Raw genomic sequence first — 17777 nt, 5'->3', positions numbered from 1 at the left:
TTTACTGTGAAAGAAATTAAGAAATACGACAAAGTGTGTTTATGTATAAGATAGTAATAGTAATATAAAATAGGTCAGCATATCCCTTATTTATTCATTTATATATAAACCTAATATGCAGTAACAGTTTCTTCTTAAAGTGCGTGAAAGACGTAATTAAAAATAGAAAAAATGTTTTTTTAACAATTTTTTTTCACAACTTCTTTTACAACAATTTATGTTATAATTTGTGATTTGTTTCAGTTAATTATAAAAAATCATTAAAAAAAATTGTTAACATATTAAAAATTTCATTCATGGGACCCACCGATAATATTCTCATGTATCTTTCTGTCACACTCATTATTTATCTTTAGAATAATATTAACCTAATAAAAAAATAAAATTGAAAAAAATAAGAAAAGAGAAACAAATATTCATTCTTTTCCATGTTTTTTTTTTCCTTTTTCTTTTTTGTTCTTTCCCCTTTTACTTCACTAGCTTTATTCTAACCTTTCATTGCTCCGACGAGGCAATCGGAGTGCTGCCGTGGCCGCTGATTCAACGCACCGCCCCCGCTGATCCCCGTTGCTGATTACCCGACACCGATTTTGTATTTGCGGTTCGTTTCTTCCTTACATTTCATCTCTCTTTGTTTCCCGAGAAAGTGAGGGGAAGCGACAACGTTGAATCTCGCTTTTTCTCAGTGCGCTAATTATTGTTATTAATTTAACATTTTTTTTCTTTTTAAGAAGTGGATGAGTTTGTGGTTAAGAAAACAATTGGACGAGTTCGAATTCTGAATTTGTAGATGTATTGAATATTCAGAGAAAATATTTGTTGAGGATCAAGCAAGATTAGTCTCTACAAAATGATTATGCAAATTCTGCTTTTATTTTTGCGAAATTGGAAATTTGTGTGTGTGTGAGAGAGAGAGAGAGAGGGAGAGAGAGAGAGGGAGAGAGAGAGAGAGGGAGAGAGAGAATTGCATGCTAAAATGTGTTTTGAGTGGGTTGGTTGTCTTGAAATTGAGATCTTTTCTTTTGCCATTTTTCCATAGGGAATTTCACCAGTTTGTTATTTGTTTTTTAAAAGAACTTGGGGTTGTGTCATAATGTAGTTCACTTTACTTGGTAGCCGACCTCATCCAATTGGATAAGTTTATCCTTTTTTTTCTTTTGTGATGAATCAACAGTTGTTGTTTGAAATTTTATAAAAAAAAAGGGTGTTTCGTTTAATAATGATTTCAAACTGTTCTTATAATCATGGCCAAATACAATAGCTTGATTCCTCGTGGCACTGTTTTAGATGTTTGAACCTCTGTACGACATAATCGACTCATTATTGGAACATTAAGAAACATGGGAAACTCTTAGTGGTTTGGTACTGTGTTTGTCCTTGTTTTAGTGTATTCCTACTACGCACCTTAACTGTAATGCGTCTTTGTTGTCATGCAAACACTGAATGTGACAAACTGAGCACATTCTATTAATTGTGTGAATAAATGGATGGAAATTACTTTATGAAAAGATGTAGAAGATAACTAGATAGAAATTGACGTGATCATGCTGATGAATAAACTATTTTTTTGTGAAAGGCCATATGTTGAAATAGTTTTCTGGTGCGCCGATGAGCTGAACTGATGTTATTGACAGTCGAAGGTGGAGGATTCTTCTCTTCTTCAGCTTCAGGATATAGTAAGGGTTTGACCCTTCTTCTCTTGGGCCAGAGGACTGAGGATAAATCCATGAGGGTTTTGCCGTTGAGCCAGTTCCAGTTGGTAGGCCAAGAATCTGACCGCGAGCTCCAGCTGGCTTCCAGAAAGAAACGTCTCTCCAGCAGGTGTGCTTCCTTTGTTTGCTTCGGCTGTGCCTCTGCAAGGCTTGACACTGCATCTCATGTTAAAGTGGTCCATGCCAAACACCATGATGTCTCTTCAGGGACCCTGGTTTCCAACAAGGGCAAGTATCCTCCTGACAATGTAAATGATGATAATAGAAAGGTTGCACTTAAAAGTAGCTTAAAAGGGCAAGGAAATAGAAAACCAGTTCTTGTCGAGGCTGTTGCTGAACATGAGGCATCAGGTGGAAAGGAGAATGATACTCATGTCCAAACAGAGAGAAGGAAAGTACAATGGACTGATGCTTGTGGTAGTGAGCTTGTTCAATTACATGAATTTGAGCCCAGGTATTTGAATATTTTATTTTCTCACTGACTTATATATGGAAAAGTTTACGTACTCAGTGTTGATACTTTTGTTGTTTTTGTTATGAAGTTTTGTTTGGGCAATCATATGTAAAGTTTCAAAGCTTTTGTCACATGTGTCACGTTTTGTCACTAGGAACGCCTAGTACTTTAATTTGTGTGATTGATAGCAAATCACACATGCTTGTACACTCTTCTGTTATCCTTTCTTTTATTCTCACTGATTTAAAATTCTGATAGTTATTGTCACCGAAGGTCTAAGAAAGGATTAGGGCTGAGTGAAAATGGTTTGCATTTTTTTGAGCCAAAGAGTGAGCTGAATTCTTATTAGCCAGAGCAGACATACATATAGCTTCACTTTCTGGGCACAGTTCTGAATTGTAAGAAACTTTATGTTTTGTTCTTTCCAAGTGCTGTCTATCAAGTCTAACTGATATAGTTCATGAAAGAAGTTTTAAATTTGAACAAGCCTAACTGATATTTGTGGTTTAGATGATTAAATAAACTGCTTTATTTCCCTATCCATTTGAATGATTAATCTGATTGTTCTGAAGAGTCAGATTTTGCTTATTCTTTTTTTTTTTGGTAATTCTGATCTTGTGATTAATTGGAGACCCCTTCTCAACCATGTTCTCTCTCTACTCTGTGAATTCAACATTTTGAAGGATTTCTCCGTTGAACATGGGTACATGGAATTCCCTTAAATGAAGTAAATGGTCAATTGCAGTATAGGGACAAAGGAGTCTTTCTTCAATTATTGCTTATGGAGTTATGGTGATAAATCTCTTCGGTATCTTTTCACCACTTTTGTGTCCAGCGGTCTTTAATGTTTTTAGTTTTCTATAATCAATAGGACTAATACTGAAATGCTGTTACGGTAGTGGTTCTCAAATTTATAACTCATGTGTTATCCTGGTAATGCATTCTTAATCCTACAAAAGTGGCTTTTACGGTAAGTGATTGCTCAAGCTGTATAAGCATTACTTATCTTTATCTTTAGTTGATGTATGATTTCAACCCATAAGAGCTAGCATCTTGGCAGTTACGCAGCATGATACTTCACTCAACCCCCTAATAGGTAGCCCTTTTTGAGATATTGACAGCTAACTTTGAAAATCAGCGATTAAGCTGCGCTATGGTGATTGCAATTAAGGCAGCATAGCCTATCAAGCCCAGGGTTAAAGGCTGGAAGCATGGTAATGCAGGTTACTTAACAATGGATCTTAGAATAGCCTGTAATATCATCTTAAAATTTGGATTTAAAATTTAACTTATTTCTACAAAACTGACTTATCCAACAAGGATGGGGCAAACTTTATTAGCATTGCTTAGGTTTTATCTCTACATGATGTGATTCAACCTCCTGTGAGATGATGTCTCTGCTGCCGCACACTACACCTCTCCAATAAGCCTTTCTGGTCAATCTCTTCATTTGTAGCCTTTTCCTAGACACTGACAACAACTTTGATAGGCCACGATTAATGTAGGCTAGGGTTGACTACAATTAGGGCTGTCTCCCAACCGAGAATCATATGTTGTAGGAACTCATGAGTTTGACTCCCACCTATGGTAGAAATGAGAAATTTGAACTAAATATAAGAAAGAAGACCTATAAACCTATTACATTAAGGTTTTGGACTGGAAGTGGTGTCATGGCTTTTATATGGGTTTACTTATGGCTCAATGATCCTGAATCTCTTCGGTGAATTCCCCCTCAAATGACCCAACACTATAATATTTGTTTTCTATTTTGATATTTTCTGCACTTTTGTAATCAGAGCCTTATTCTCAAAATTTCGGTTCGATTGCAATGGTTAATTTCAGTTCTTTTAGAACCATAGGAAACAGTTAAGTGGGGGGAGAGTAGAGAAAAGAAAGAAGAAGAATTGAAAAGGATTATTTTATTATCGAATATAGATTCAAGGAGTAACTCCTACAAATATAGGAAAAATAAAAAAAATAGAGGTTTGATTTAGTTTTGAAGTAAAAAGAACTAATCACGCACACTAATTTATACCAATTTAATTGGTTTTACTTGAAGGATTAGGTGTATTAGATATAGTCCAATTCGACGAATAACCCCAATTTTATGTGTTTGTGCTAATATACTTTAGTTTGTATTTTAGGTAGGATTTCATTTTTGACAACCTTTGTTCAAGTTTCGATCAGATAGAGTAAATCTTCCTTTTTTTGGACAAAATAGAACCTCCAAGGTACACAAGTTATCACGTTAGTCCTCATACAGTTATGGTTCCAATTGGTCCCTGGAAGATTCTTTTGTTTACGACTTCTCCAAAAATTGTCTCTGAAGTAGTTCCTCGAGTATTTAATGTTGTTAAATTAATCCCTCATATTATTTTGGTTTCCAATTTGTTTATAAAGCTTTGGCATGTAGTAGTGATGCATGCAACCTTGGAGGACTAAATTGGGTTTTCTCCAGCTTCTTTAATGGCTAAATCATTGCCTAAAGAGGTGAAACCTTCAAGTGTTGTCCGTTCAGTTTTTGGACATTTTACAAGACCTTACCCTGTAGCTTTTATAGATTCAATTTTCATGTCTAAGCAACATATGACCGTAGTTTTCGCTCCAAATGGTAAGGTTCATGTTTTCTCTTGTCTATTATATTAAACAGTAAAAATTAGGGCTAACTGTAATTAGTGTATTTTTTTAATTTCTCATCCATTAACATGCTAGTTGACAATCATTTGCTTTATATTTCATGTTATGAAACATTTTATTATTTTAATAGCAGAACTGGATGTAATGGAAGTTTCTAACCATGTTCCCATGCCATATTTATATTTTACCTTTTCTTGTTTTGTTACGTACTTATATTCTTTGAGATCGTGATTTTTTTCGTTGCAGCGAAGTGTCATCTGATGAATTTGAGTACGGGAATAACAAAACTTGTTCCTGTGCTATAATGTAAATTGGCGTTCCAAATGATAGACCCATTTTTTCGGTGTCAATTTGTTCATTGCTAACATACTCCATCACTGAGCATAAGGAAAAGGAGCAGATGTTTTCAGTCTAGTGGAGATCCATATGCCATCTCTTGCCCGAGCAATCATTTGTCTCCATAAATGCTTGCTGTGGCCTTCAATTTTGTTCCTCTGTTTTTCATCAATTTTGTATATAATCTGTCATCTGAATTCTTTGGCTTTTGTCTTCTGAATTTTGTATGTAATCTGTTCTAGGTTTTTATTCTTTATGTACAACTTCAACAAAGTTTGTTTTGTTTATATATATATATATATATTTATATTTATATATAGTTTCATGCTCTTTCGTTGTGTAGAAGTGGTTCAGATGTAACATTTTTGTTTATAATATGTTCTGGATGGATGGGGAAATGAACTTCTGATGCCAGCTTGGTATTACCTATATTTCAGAGAAATTCAATTCCTTTTCTCTTTCATTCATTCAGTTTTTTGAGCAATGAAACTTATGTTCCCGCAATTTCCCAAGAGGCAGCGAAAGAAATGCCTGGTCTGATGAGAGAAAAAGATTGGCACTCTGTCTTGGCTGGCTTGTTTTTCTTGACCTGGTTTTCATGGCAATCTTTTCAGTGTGCCAAAATATGGAAACTAATTTCCTTAACTTTCTCAGACGTTTTGCACAAAATATAGTTTGCATTATGCTATAGTAATGTTTGGAGAATCATATGCCACAGAAACAAGAATCTAGCAAATGAATATTCTTCTTTAGTGGAAGAAATAAGAACTATAATGCGGTGTTTGGTTCTAAAAATGTATTGAAGGAAGATCGATTAATGTGTGGGTTTGTATAATTTTAGGGAAATGATACTTTAACAACATCTTTTAACAATATTTTGACTCCACTTACGTGTCGCGTTCTGATTCGTCCATGTGGAAAAAATTAAAATAACTTTTAAATGACATGGAAATGCAAGGTTTGGGGATGCAGAAGTTTTCATTTCGCGGCTTTCATTTTTTTAAGGGTTTCAAACTTTGCAGATCTCATTTGGGAGAGAGAACCCACGAGAGAGAGAACGCCCCCCACCCACCCACAAACCTCCCTTGACCACAACCGACCGTTCATCGATTTGTCGTCGTTCACCGGAGTTGTGTCCGCCGTCGTTCTGCCCGAAGGTTCCGCCATTTCGAAGCACCGTTCAACGCCGAAACCACCATAGACATGGGTTTTAAAGCTTCCCGTCGTTTGTTTCGCTACAACCTTCGTTTGGAAGCACTGTCGTAGGTGAAAACCACCATTGAAGACGAAAAAACATAGTTTGTAAGTTTTCGTGGTTCGTTTTGATTTTCTTTTCTTGTTGTTGTTCGGTGATTTTCACTTATTTTAAATATTTGAATTTTTTTTATCATTTCGGGATTGTTGTATTTTTTGGGAGCAAATTATGAACAAGTGAACTAAATATTGAAATGCATAAGTAAATTTTTTTATTTCTAATAAATTTGTTAATATTTTCTTTATGTTGTTTACATATGATAATGTATTTGTAGGTATCAGATAGAAGAAGCAAAAATTCGAACTTGAGTAAACCTCTAAAGTGCTAAAGCAGGGGCCAGGTCAAGAAAGCTCGAGGTATTTAATTGTCATTAATAAACTATATTTTTGTGTAAATTTGTATAGTTTATTGCTATTGTATCTTTGAGGACCATATTGTTTAATTCACTTGTCTGTTTTGTTGCTTTAGAGCAACCTTCAATGAAGTGTCGCGGTCCTTTGTTTGTCGGAGTGTCGTTGTTCACGTGTTTGTTGTAGCGTTTTCTGTCTCAACCACCTAGAAGCGTTCGTCTTCATTGAAGTGTGGTCGAACTGTCGCCGTTGAAGTTGGTCGGACTCTCATTGGTGAAGGCAACTTTGTAGGCGCCGCCTTTACGCGTCAAGGAACCATCGAAGTTGGAAACCGCCATTGGAGGTGTTTTTTGAAGGTTGGCTCCGTTCTTTTGGGTAATGCATTTTTTGTGTTCGGTGTTTAAATTATTTTGGGCATTTATGGATTGTTGTATTATTTGAGTGTTTTTCCTCGTATGGTTTAGTGTGACATGAAGGTGTATAGAACATTTAATGGTTAATGCGATTTTTTGTTGGAAAGTAGGAATTTATTGGGTTTGTGGTTGATATTGGGTTATTTAGACTATGGTTTTGTATTATGTTTGGTTTTTTGAGTTGTTGTTGGGTTAATTTTACTATGGTGTTGTATTATGTTTGGTTTGGCAGTGATGGATCACATTTTAAAAATGATAATGTTTTGGAGCTTTGATTGATATTGTGCATTCTATTGATATGTTGTGCATTTTTTTCTTTGTAGGAGGAACTGTAACAAGTTAGGGAGAAATATGTTTGTGATTAGATTTTGGATGTGCACAATGTGCGCAGGGATGAAGTGTTGCAGGATTTAGGCATTAAGTAGATGTTGTTGAATAAGTATTTTTGCAACTTTATTAATTGTTTGTTTAGAACTTTTTCGATATGTATTAATGAGGACTGAATGTACATATTTGTTGTTAAAAATGTTGAAAGAAAATGAGTGGTTACATTTATTGTTCATGAAATTTGAAGATCAAAATGATCAATGTTTTAAATGTTTGTATTGCAATCTCCACTAAATTTGGATGTGAATATTTATGAAATCTTTTATGCACAGGTTTTATGTAGAAAAAAATGATGAAAATAAATTGGGTTAAGTGTCAATAAATGCATTAACATGAGTTGGATGTCCATTAAGTTTGAAGAATAAACCTTTGCCTAAAATAATAATTGATTCCACGTCAGTTTTAAGTTGCAAAAATGATTAGATATAAATTAGGCACTCCAAAATGAGTGTCATCTTCATAGTTCACCTCCCTGTGCAAAATCTTTGCCTGAAGTACCCACTTATTTTGCCTTTGCTACCATTGTTGTTTCTGCACCATGAGTTTTAATAAATATTGTTCCTTGGCCATGAAACTCTATATAAATGGCATAGTAATTGGTTCCACATCAGTTTTAAGTTGCAAAAATGATTAGATATAAATTAGGCACTCCAAAATGAGTGTCATCTTCATAGTTCACCTCCCTGTGCAAAATCTTTGCCTGAAGTACCCACTTATTTTGTCTTTGCTACCATTGTTGTTTATGCAGCATGAGTTTTAATAAATATTGTTCCTTGGCCATGCAACTCTACATAAATGGTATAGTAATTGGTTCCACATCAGTTTTAAGTTGAAAAGATGATTAGAAATGAATTAGGCACTCCAAAGTGAGTGTCATCTTCGTAGTTGATCTCCTTGTGCAAAATATTTGTCTCAAGTACCCACTTATTTTTCCTTTGGTACCATTGTTGTTTTTGCAGCATGAGTTTTATTAAATATTGTTCCTTGGCCATGCAACTCTATATAAATGGCATAGGAATTTGTTCTGCATCAGTTTTAAGTTGAAAAAAATGATTAGAAATGAATTAGGCACTCCAAAGTGAGTGTCATCTTCGTAGTTGACCTCCTTGTACAAAATCTTTGCTTGAAGTACCCACTTTTTTTGCCTTTTCTACCTTTGTTGTTTTTGCACCATGAGTTTTACTAAATATTGTTCCTTGGTCATGCAACGATGTTGTATCACGAATAATTTAATCCAATTTAATGCCTTTGTAATCAATTGCGGTCTTAAAAAATGAAGTACCAAATCGACAATCTATTCATTTCAACAACCATTCTCTAAGCTCAACAAAACATGTTTCAAATCCACCATCCGGACAAAAGTTCAAATAAGTATGTATCATGTCCATACAAACGTCATTTCAACAACCTTGCTCTATCATCAACAATAACATACACCTTAAGTCACATTATGACCTTCATAATATTTTACCAATGTTTTCAAAATCAACTAAATTTTTCAACAGGATACCAAACATCATCATATTAACTAACATTTACATTTCCTATTCTACAACAATTTTTTGAACTACTCATTTTTTTCTTCTACCATCTACAGTAAATGGAGTTCTTTTTGCATGACTCTTAATTTGTCTTCGTGGTTCAGCCTTCATACGATGGTACATTGTGCTTTGACAAGGATCTTCACTTCCCCAAAACGGTTCCTCCATAAAATCTTCACCCTTATCTTCATTTTTTGCTTCAACCAACTCTCTTAAATCATGAATATTACTTTGCATGTCCGAAATAACCCGTGTTTGTTCTTCTACAACACAAATTAATTTCTCCTTAACTCCTTTATTTTGTTTGTTAATTGGAACACTATATTTCTAAACAACGTCTGTCACCATACCATAACAAAGCTCTTCTTTGGACACACCAACATCAACAACAACCTGCAATGTCATTAACAAATTTCATTACATAAAACACCAAATATAAAATACATGGCACCAACACATTCATCAAATCACCAACAACTCACCGATGCCTTAGCCAAAGCACTTCTGATGAACTTCTCCCGATATTGATATCAATCCAATTCAACAACCTTGGAAATTTTGTTACCCGGGTGTTGTACGTTGAGTTTGATGTCACAAAATGGTGACAAAACCAAACTTGCAAGTTTAAATTCATACAACATTCACATAAAAAATGATAAAAAAAAACAATAACATATCATTGTCTTTCATTAACAATTACATAACAAACATCTACATGCAACAGGTAGGCACATCCTTGAACATGAAAATGGCTTCTGCCTGTTTCATTCTTCATTGTTGTTGAAGCAGTAGACCAACTTCCAACAAATACCTTCTGCAATATTGGATAAATCTTCAACTTTGAGCACTGTTGATGAAATTTGACCTTTGCAAACATGAATTTTAAAATATTTAATGAGTGAAGCAATCACCTTGTATAGAGTAGGAAGAACACAGGATCGTCGAGGTCCTGTAGTTGCCAATATCGTGCATGTAACAACAGTAGATAAAGTTTGCTCATGTGCTTCTTCATTAATCCATGTAACAACAGCCGATAAAGTTTGTTCATGTGCTTCTTTGCTCATGTGCTTCTTCATTAATCTCCCTATAACATTATAATTCAATCCATGTGGTAACTACCTAAGGGTAATGTTATTCAAAACATAATTATATAATTATACGTGATATAGGATAAACATTAACCACAATGAACACGTGTAAAGTTATAACAAATGTAGCTTTCATTTCGAAATTTTTGAGTGTATTTTTCATTCTTATCCCTCCAATAAATAAAATGATGTTTAATCTCTAACATTCTATTTAGGACAAATAAATAACATCTTTTTTAGATTAAAAAATTGAGAGTCTCACATGACATGATATCAGACAGCAGGTGCCACATAATAACCTTTAAACACAAACAATTAACAAATATCATATAAAAACACAAAACTAAATGCTTTGGTTTAGAAGTTTGGAAAACTACATTCTAGAAATACCTTTATAAAGCTAAAATCAGATTTTGTTCAGTTTATATGCAGAGAAAATATGATTAATATTAACCGTAAAAAGTTTAATTGGACTTTATGTTGAGATTGAAGTTTAACATGTACTACTAATAATAAATTTAGGAGGAGTGGAATTAAACTCATTTGGTTTAGCATTCAACAATTACGGCTATTACAACTATGGCTTAAGATACCTTTTTCATACTACTTATATTATGGTAGTAGTACATCTATGGCTTAGAATATCATTTTCATACTAGTTATTTATTAATTAAGCACTTTTTATAGTATTTTTTTCTCTTCATCCTTTTTTATTATCCATTAATTTTATATCACATTCCTTTTTTCTGCCTATTTCTTTTATTGTGCAAGAAACTGTACAAATTTGTTACACAAAGTATAGTTTATCAATGACAATGAAATACCTCGAGCTTTCTTGACCTGGCCTCTGCTTTAGCACTTTGGAGGTTTACTCAAGCTCGGATTTTTGCTTCTTCTACCTGATACCTACACACACATTATCAAATGTAAACAACATAAAGAAAATATTAACAAATTTATTAGAAATCACAAAATTTACTTATGCATTTCAATATTCAGTTCACTTGTTTATAATTTGGAAAATGGTTTACAAAGAATGTGTTAGAGATACAATATAATGAAAGGTTGTGTGTGTTACCTTAAACAACACTAGGTCTTCTGCTCTTCTTCCCAAGAAGCAGCTATGCAGTCAGAATCAACTTTGTGGCTCCCATCGTGCCTCAAACTTTTTGATATTTCCTTTTCTTCCTCTTCACTTAAGCTTCAATTTGAAGTGAATATATATACATTTTAATTATAAAAGTATTTCAAACCAAATAAGCACAATATAATCCGAATGCAAAATGCATACTTGTATGGTCATCCATAAAATCAAGTATTAATAGTTTCAATACATGCTTATCTACAACATATCGAGTAGCTCATATGGTATGATTCACTACTTACTCAACATGTTCTTATGTCCTAATTTATTATGTTAATGACAAGGTGCTTTATTACCTTAAAATTTGGGATTTAAGAGAATAGCCAAATCAACAATTTTAAGATCATATGTAGTTTTTATTTATGAATAAGAAAATTTATGATACACATCAGACATAACAAGCAAGAAATTTATGACTGCTATAATTGATATCAAATGGATATATACCAATGAATATTTCCTTCTCCAAGAACTCATAAGTGTATTTTACTACTTGGCGAGAATCTTCATCAACATTTCCTACAAAGTATGTTTCATTGAGATCACCTGCATAACAATTAAAAGTATTTCGCGTGTAAAATTTTTGTAACTTTGCACCCAAAAAATACAACAATCCCGAAATGATAAAAAAATTCAAATATTTAAAATAAGTGAAAATCACCGAACAACAACAAGAAAAGAAAATCAAAACGAACCATGGAAACTTACAAACTATGTTTTTTCGTCTTCAATGGTGGTTTTCACCTACGAGAGTGCTTCCAAACGGAGGTTGTAGAAAAAACAAACGACGAGAAGCTTTAAAACCCATGTCAATGGTGGTTTCGGCGTTGAATGATGCTTCGAAATGGCGGAACCTTCGGGCAGAACGACGGCGGACACAACCCCGGTGAACAGCGGCAGTTCGGTGAATGGTCCTTTGTCAGTGAACGGTCGGTTGTGGTCAAGGGAGGTTTGTGGGTGGGTAGGGGGGGGGGGGGGGCGTTCTCTCTCTCTCTCGTGGGTTCTCTCTCCCAAATGAGATCTGCAAGGTTTGAAACTCTTAAAAAAATGAAAGCCGCGAAATGAAAACTTCTGCAACCTCAAACCTTGCATTTCCATGTCATTTAAAGTTATTTTAATTTTTTCCACATGGACGAATCAGAACGCGACACGTAAGTGGAGTCGAAATGTTGTTAAAAAATGTTGTTAAAATATCATTTCCCATAATTTTACATGGTACTTTCTCTCATGATTTATGTGTTTTCATTTTTCAAAACTCCAATCTCTTTTTATCATCTCAAAATTATTCCTTATTCAATAATTCTTTATAAACTAGTTTTATTTTTTCCATACACTAAAAGCACTACACGTTATTTCAACTAATTTCGAACTTCTTTTATTTGTTAAAAAAAATTGTTTCATCTTACCGTATTTTTTTGAGAATATTATTTTTTAAAAAGTAACATTTTTAAATAATATATATTTCTTTTTAAATTCTAGCACCCATTTCTAACTTTTATCTTATGGTTTCTAACTTTTATCACATTATTTTAGCATTATACTTCGCCATATTTTTTATATTTGATATGTAATGGATTCTTGAATACAAATTTATTTTTGAATGCATATTCTTTTAAATTTTTACAATAAATGATAATGGCGATTTCTTTAATGCATTTTAAAGATTTTTTTCATCTTTTCATGATAATATCATTACGAAAGAAATAAATTAAACTTTATATAAAAATATAAATTTTATTTTAATGACTAAATATGCTTTCATCTTCAAATTATTATAAAAACGCGTATTTCTTGATTTTAAATTAAATATTTAATTTCTGTACTTTATAAATAAAAGTAATGTAAAGTGTTTATTCATTAAATGAAATGTGAAGTGTTTGTAATATGATAAAATAATTTTACAGTAAATTATAATATAATATTTACATCCAATTTACTGAAAAGAATGTTTTTGCATGATTTTTATAAGATAAAATACTTTATAATTTAACTTAAGAAGAAAACATAATATTTTATAATAATTTAGAAATAAAAATCATAATAAACTCTTATTTTAATTATTAATTTGAGCAGAATTAATTTAAATTCTAAAATATTGGATTATAAAGCTAGGAGGTTTCAAGCAAAACAATCCAGGGCAGTGGTGGCATATTCTTAGGAAGGTAAGTCTCTATTATCCTTTGTGTTTTGTACACCAAAATCAGACAAAATTCAGTGGTTGATGATGCCAGATGACTGACCCTGATGAAGTAAAAAACGACATTCTTGGTCAGCTTTTAGTGGTTAAGACACTTACAACTCCACTCACTTTGAGCCTCTTTCTCTTGGAAACTTGGTCACACCTTATCCACACACATCTTCTCTGATTCTGATAAGATACCACAAAGTACAACCCAATAGAAGAAAATGGCTAATCCAGAATAAAATAAGGTAAAAATCTTTGCACAGTTAGTTAGCATCAGGAGAAAGAAAAAACAAAAATAAACAAAAAATGTCTCTGGCATCTTCAATCCCATGCATCAAAATCCCAACTTGTTCCTCTTCTCCATCATGTTCTTCCTCAACTTCATCCTATTCTTTCAGGTTTTCTTCTTCCAAGCCTCACAGTGTCACTATAAGGAGCTCTCAGGCTGAAGGGCCTGTGAGAAGGCCAGTGGCACCCCAGATAAGAGAACCATCATCAACAAGTGTTCCTCCTCAGCTTCAGAAGCCAGCACTTCCTTCTCAGACTCCTCCATCACCCCCTTCAGTGGTGCCTCCACCACAGAAGCCTGCTAGTTCTGTTGTTGGGGATGGTAAGAATGTCATTACATTAGAGTTTCAGAGGCAAATGGCTAAGGAGTTGCAGGAATACTTCAAACAGAAGAAGCTTGAAGAAGCAAATCAGGGTCCTTTCTTTGGTTTCATAGGGAAAAATGAGATTAACAATGGAAGGTAATTGCTCTGCTATTGCCACAGAATAAAATTGGATCTTTTCTATATGTGGGGTTTATGTTAATTGCATTTTCTTTATGGCACAATTGGTTAATTGTTACCATCTAATTGGTTTATTTCTTCCTTTTTTATTAATGTGTTCTTCTGTTCATCAAATTCAAGAGGGTTTGCTCAAAATGTTTTCTTTCTTTTTATCTTGGCCTAATTTAATTACCAAAAAATTAAATTTTGAGGATACCCAATAGGCGTAATTCAGGGTATGCAATTCATTGTTCTGCAAAAGCTTCACAGTTCTTTGCAATGGAAACAGAAACACTTACATTTTCAGATGCCGAAGTTTACAATTTTCTCCTTACAGTTTTTCCTTTTATATAAATTGTGAGAAGATTCACAACTGGTAAGATGATTAAAGATTCCTATCACAATCTATTGGAAACATAAAGTTTTATGCAGATAGTAGTTTTTTTGTGTCAAGCTGAAAACAAATAGATGCAATTAGCTTGTCTGCATGCATGATTAGTTGAAATCTTAGATATTAGATTCAAAGCATCATCTCAGCTACTTGTGTTTAATACTTGTCATTCTATTTATGAATACCTGTCACACTTAAATTGTATCAGCATTGTTATGCAAGTTCTGTTGTATTTTAACTTACTAATCAGAAATTTCATTTGTACAGATGGGCAATGTTTGGTTTTGCAGTAGGATTGCTTACAGAGTATGCAACAGGCTCAGACTTTGTTGATCAAATAAAGATCCTTCTTTCGAATTTTGGGATAGTAGATTTGGAATGAATGAATACCTCAATATGAAATACTGTCAATACTTTCTTGTTCCTGTCGCTGGTGTAAACTATGTTGAGTAATTTGTTTTGTAATTCATTTGTACAAAACAAGCTTTCTCTTCATATTGATGAATCTCAAGAATTTGATGTTCCTTTTCCCATTATGCTGGACTCCCTAGAGATCGAAAAATTTAAAGAGCATTGCAGTTTTATAGTGACACTGATACTGATAGAATATGTAAGGTTGTGATAGATTACATGGTAACTAATAAGCTATTCTCTTGAGGAATAGCTTGGAAAGGTAGTCGGTTTTACCAGCTTGAAACCTGTGTTGAAAATATGTCTAATATCAGAAGTTTGAAGTGGATAATTTCCTATGAATTGTCATTGTCACAACTCTGATAATATGTTGTTTTGTAAAGTGACATTGTGAAACGTTTCTATCTCGTTTTATTGGAAATATAAAGTTTTTGTTTATTTTTCTTATAAGATTGAGATGACTTCTTGTGAGACTATCAAGTTTCCAATGAGATTTTCTTCCTCCTTTTCCACCAACCTTTTCTTGTTTCCTGTATCTACAAATTTAGATAATGGATGTGTCTAATAAAATATTTTGATGAAAGTAAAATGGAGTATACATAACTTGAAATCATCACCAATTTATACTATCTGGTAATGGACTTTTATTCGTATGGGCCCTTTGAAATGGCCTTTTCCATATTCCAACGTTATGGCTAGTGATTGAGAGTTGCTCCATCCACCATCCTAAATGTTCCCTACACCTTTTCATTATTTTTTTATTCCAAAAGTATTTTACATTAATTTAATTTTATTTATCTTTTTTAAAACTCTAAATATTAGTTACAATTTTGTCTTACGAACTCTGATTTTGGATTGAAGAAGGTTTGAAAATTTACAATTCTAAAACTGAATTAAATAATGAGTTTTTGTTATTATTTTACCACAGGAAATGATTTATTTTCAATTTATGAGATAAATTAATAATATAAAAACAGAGTCATGTGTGGTAGCACTTGAAATAAGAAAAATGATAGTAGATAAAAACATATTAACAAATTTGTAGTACCTACTCTGGAACGGAAATCAAAGAAAAGAAAAAAAAGAAAGAAAACAAAAGCAGAGAAGAACAAAAAGAAACAAAAATTTGTTTTACTATGGTCTACCATCTCCTCAAATTCAAAAGACCCAAGTCAAGTTAAAGAACGAGGAAGAAAAGGAGAAACAACAGCAACAATTGGCACAAACCTTGAATTTCAAACGCCAACAAGTGTAAGCGAACTAAGGTGCTCTTTCTCTCTCTGTTTTTTTTCAATAATTGTATACGCATGTTTTTCGCCAAAGTCCCTTCCTTCCTTCACTTCTTGCTTTGCTTCATATTCCCAATTAGCTTTCTGCTTCAGGATGTTTCGATTTCCTTTGTGCCAAAAATAAAAATCAATTTTATAAAATACTGGTATCTATATTTAACATCCCTGCAGAAGACACAAGAACAACTTCTTCTCCCTCTCCCTCCACTCTTCTCCTGTCCTGCAAACAACTTCTTCTCCCTCTCCATCCACTCTTCTCCTATCCCGCAAGCAACTCTCTGATGCAAACTCACAAACGGATTTCAACATCCGTAAACGGATATGGACATCCGTTTGTGCTTCAACGAATGTTGATATCCGTACACAAATCACATCCCTTTAAGAATAGAACGCATATTTATATCTGTTTAAATATTATTGAAGGGAAAAAAAGGAACGAGGAGGTATAGGAAGAAGTGTGTGGTGGTGGAGGGAGTAACTCCCGCTAGTGACGAGATATTCTCCTAACTTGTTTTAGAGTGATGTTACCTTCACTACTCAATCTTCTCCCTATACTTCTCTAATTGTTTTTAAATTTTAAATTTACTCTTTTTACTTTTTACTTTTATTAATTTTACTTTTTATTTTTTAAAACCCTAATCCCAATCTCCTCTCACTCTCACTTTCTCTTTCACTCTCAACAGCAAGCCCCTCACCCCCATTATGTCACTTCAGTTTTTCTTCTTCTTTCTTTCTTCTCCCCATATAACATCATCTCAATAATCAACAATCTGTACTTAATTAAGATATAAAATAAATATCTCTTAGTTGAGTTTTTAGTGGTTGTGTTTGGAAAAGTCTAAATTCCTCCCCCACATGGGTCTCCATGTGATCCCTTAAAATGAGGAACACAACAATGCTGCTACTACTACCTAGTTTCTTGTAATCACTTACGTTAATATTATTATTATAACATGTTTTGATTACACCAATTGTTGCACTACCTAAAAGCTCCTTGTTATAAATGATTGCAACTACACGAGCACGGTTTCAATGTCTCTGGCTCTGATGATGACTGATGTTCCATTGTACAATATCACGTGCAATTAAACAATTATAACGATGCGAATAGGAAGTATTTTATTGAATGTATAGTGGAACGACGCACCATGCACCAACCGAGAGAAGAAAGAAAAAAGAAACGGAAATGGAAAATGTTGTGTTAACGAAAATTAAGAAAAAGAGAGAAAGTGACAGTGGGGGTGTGGGGGGCTTGTTTTTGAGAGTGAAAAGAAAAGTGAAAGTGAGAGGGAATTGGGATTAGGGTTTTAAAAAATAAAAAGTAAAATTGGTAAAAGTAAAAAGTAAAAAAGATAAATTTGAAATTTAAAAAAAAAATGGGGAGATGTAGGGAGAATATGAGGTGGTGGAGGGA

At 33.4% G+C, this 17777-nt stretch overlaps 2 protein-coding genes across 4 annotated transcripts; both read left to right on the top strand.

Moving 5' to 3' along the window:
* The first annotated feature begins 434 nt into the window (after positions 1 to 434).
* Positions 435 to 5468, top strand: LOC124819848 (uncharacterized). Of its 3 annotated transcripts, XR_015786240.1 has the most exons (4): positions 435 to 601; positions 1577 to 2166; positions 2850 to 2974; positions 5050 to 5468. XR_015786240.1 is itself a non-coding variant. In XM_088114210.1 (3 exons), exons 2-3 carry the CDS (start codon positions 1727 to 1729, stop codon positions 5111 to 5113), a joined length of 504 nt encoding a protein of 167 aa, XP_087970336.1. In that variant the 5' UTR covers positions 439 to 601; positions 1635 to 1726; the 3' UTR covers positions 5114 to 5468. The 3 variants fall into 3 exon arrangements, 2 of the variants coding, with proteins under 2 accessions (XP_087970336.1, XP_087970335.1); XM_088114210.1 differs by lacking the exon at positions 2850 to 2974 and having other exon boundaries at positions 439 to 601; positions 1635 to 2166; XM_088114209.1 differs by lacking the exon at positions 2850 to 2974 and having other exon boundaries at positions 440 to 601.
* Positions 5469 to 13714: 8246 nt separating this feature from the next.
* LOC124831530 (light-harvesting complex-like protein OHP2, chloroplastic) lies at positions 13715 to 15199 on the top strand. Its single transcript, XM_047305547.2, has 2 exons — positions 13715 to 14251; positions 14931 to 15199. Exons 1-2 carry the CDS (start codon positions 13809 to 13811, stop codon positions 15043 to 15045), a joined length of 558 nt encoding a protein of 185 aa, XP_047161503.2. The 5' UTR covers positions 13715 to 13808; the 3' UTR covers positions 15046 to 15199.
* The last annotated feature ends 2578 nt before the right edge of the window (positions 15200 to 17777 follow it).

The sequence above is a fragment of the Vigna umbellata genome, chromosome 4 (assembly GCF_029865625.1).
Source record: "Vigna umbellata cultivar VRB3 chromosome 4, Vumbellata_1.0, whole genome shotgun sequence".
NCBI lineage: Eukaryota > Viridiplantae > Streptophyta > Magnoliopsida > Fabales > Fabaceae > Vigna > Vigna umbellata.
This window is presented reverse-complemented; position numbering and strand designations above follow the sequence as displayed.